At 58.1% G+C, this 2,435-nt stretch overlaps 1 protein-coding gene across 1 annotated transcript in view; it reads right to left on the minus strand.

The window, feature by feature from the left end:
- Positions 1-2,288: 2,288 nt before the first annotated feature.
- The window catches only part of VDBG_08903 (predicted protein), a gene marked incomplete at both ends in the record, with an annotated part of 2,073 nt that continues 1,926 nt past the window's right edge, over positions 2,289-2,435 (minus strand). Inside the window, one exon of the mRNA XM_003001061.1 lies at positions 2,289-2,395. Coding sequence (XP_003001107.1) covers positions 2,289-2,395 — 107 coding nt within the window. The remainder of the gene's footprint in view (positions 2,396-2,435) is intronic.

Below are 2,435 nucleotides of genomic sequence, written 5' to 3' on the forward strand. Positions count from 1 at the left end.
CGCAAGGTTAGGTTGGTAGGAATGGGGGGGAGGGAGGAGGAGAGCAGGTGACTGGTTGAATGGATGGGCGAGTTGTCAGCAGCGGTCGATGGATGACGGACGACGGACGACGGGGACTAGTTCGAGGCAGCGAGAGCAAGTGACAGACAGTGATGAGGTGTACCTTTGGTATCGTTGGCCCATGCGCTCACGCAGGCCTGGGTGTGTCTGCGCTCGCTGCAGGAGGTGATGGTGCCTGAGGTGGGTGAGTGTGAGGCGCAAGGTAGGCGAGTGGGGCGGTTCTGGCGGGTCAGGCGCAGCGCACCTGTGTGACGGCGGCACCTGGGCACCTGGACTGGGGAACTCGGCGATGTGAGTCCTTCGGGACGAGGCACCACGGACGGGCGAGAATGGTACTGGTTTTGTTTAATAAAAAAAAAAAAGTGAAAAGGAAGAGAGGGGAAGAAACACGGACTCTTCAGAAGCACATGTGGAGGGTCGTGGACTCGAATGTTGGCTTCCCCATCCCCTCGGGCCATAGGGCGGCGACAGGCCATGCCACGACAAGAACTTGAATTATAGGGTGGAGAGAGTTTCTATGGAAAAGTAAGGTAGGCACCTTAATCAGGTAGCTACGTACCTAGGTAGGTAAGTAACCAAGGTTCGAAACGACAGGAACCATCGACCAGGGTCACTTCCAGACATGTGAGTTACCTACTTCCTCCAGCGGGCGAGGTGTCCCATGAGGATGGGGAGGCGAGGTGTCGAGTCTAGGTACGAGCAGGACATGGACAGCCCCCGATGCCCAGTTCACGTTTGTCGTTATCCCGCAAGACCTTATCCTGCCTTGCTGTCTCCGACTGCTTCCCGTCCGCACCCTGCATCCCCCTGGTCCTTGTCCTTGTCCTTGTCGCCGATGTGCTCATTGCTGCTGCCCCCATCGTCGTGTCCCATTCTCCATGTTTCCAAGCAAGCCCCCCCCCCCCCCGCCTCTCCAAAGCGCCAGCCAGCCAAGCCAGCCGCCCAATCACTCACCGTCGTCGATGGATGGGCTCGGAGGCCGTCATCGTGATTGGGCCGACACTTCACGACAGCCGCGCCTCTCCTGGCGACGACCACGTGAGGCCGGCGTCACATCCTAGACGCAATGTGCTGCTACAGTTGCTGTATTGGCGAAGCGAAGTCATACCTCAGCCCATGCCCCACAGGCTACAGGCTGTAGGTCACAGGCTACAGGCCACAGGCGGGCTTCCGTCCGTCGTCTCGTTCCTGCCCAGGCGCGACAGCCTAAGGACCGTCTGTCTGCTGGCCACCAGTGTGCGTGCCTCTGTGAATGCCCTCACCGATCGCTGCGTCACGCTGGCGAGGCAATCTCTTCCTTTCGCCTTCTTCGTGATTCACTCTGCCAGCCCGTACCGCACACCGAGGCGATCCAGCACGCGCCCCATGGCCCTTCTTCGCCTCTACGTTGGTGACATGTGACATAAGGTTCCTGAGAAAGATGGGGTCGCCTGCCTGATGTGGCCAATCGATCCATACACGACTTGGATTCGCGCTTCGTCCGCTGTTCTCGACTTCGTGCGAGGGTCAAGCTGGCTGTCGAAGCTACCTGTCGCTGTCGCTGTGCCAGGGCGTGACTCACCTCATAAGGCAGGCAACGAGGCAGCCCACTGTCGCATCACGGCAGGCTGTCATGCATACAAGACTGTCCAGACACACCAGTTGCATTGGCCTCGAGTGCATTCCACTTTTTTTTCTTTCCCTTCCTGGCTCTATTTGCACGATATGCGAGGCGGCGACTTGCTTGCGACCTCTGTTTGAGGAATTGGGTTTCGCCTGGTCTTCAGGGCTGATCACTTTTGTGAAGAACGGATATCTGTGGCCATGGCCATGTGATAGAACCTTGGCATGCTCGTCTACGGGAAACAATCGACCAAAGGCAAGACCGTGTTTCCTCGGGCAATATTGGCCAGTCCCCATTGATTGGTCGCCCTCGGACTGCCCACACGAGGTGATGCCTGAGCCGAATTTCTCTCGTCGACCGACCCATCCTCTCAAGCTGCGAGTCCGAGGCTACAATCTGGTGGAAGAGAGTTTTGCGTTCTTTTCTCGCAGGATGTTGAATGGTAAAATGTGGCGGCGCAACGGGACAGAACGCCCTGGAAGGTTCGGAGCAGACAGATTCATTCTACAGCGCGACGGCTCGGACGTCGAGGAGACAATGCGAGAACCCGGAAACGTGCTGTGTCCTATAGACTTTGGGCCTTATCGATGATGCTTACGTGTTTGGGCGTGCATCACATTCATGCCTAGCACCTGCCCTCGAGGTTGGGCATGGCAATGTCAGAGTGGGCACCGCGGGCGACATGGAACAACACACGGCGAGGCGGCACAGGCGAGGAGGACCAGACAGATGCTGCTTTCACAGCAACGCCGAGCACAGGAGGACAGCGTGC

The sequence above is a fragment of the Verticillium alfalfae genome, genomic scaffold (assembly GCF_000150825.1).
Source record: "Verticillium alfalfae VaMs.102 supercont1.13 genomic scaffold, whole genome shotgun sequence".
In the NCBI taxonomy this organism is placed as follows: domain Eukaryota; kingdom Fungi; phylum Ascomycota; class Sordariomycetes; order Glomerellales; family Plectosphaerellaceae; genus Verticillium; species Verticillium alfalfae.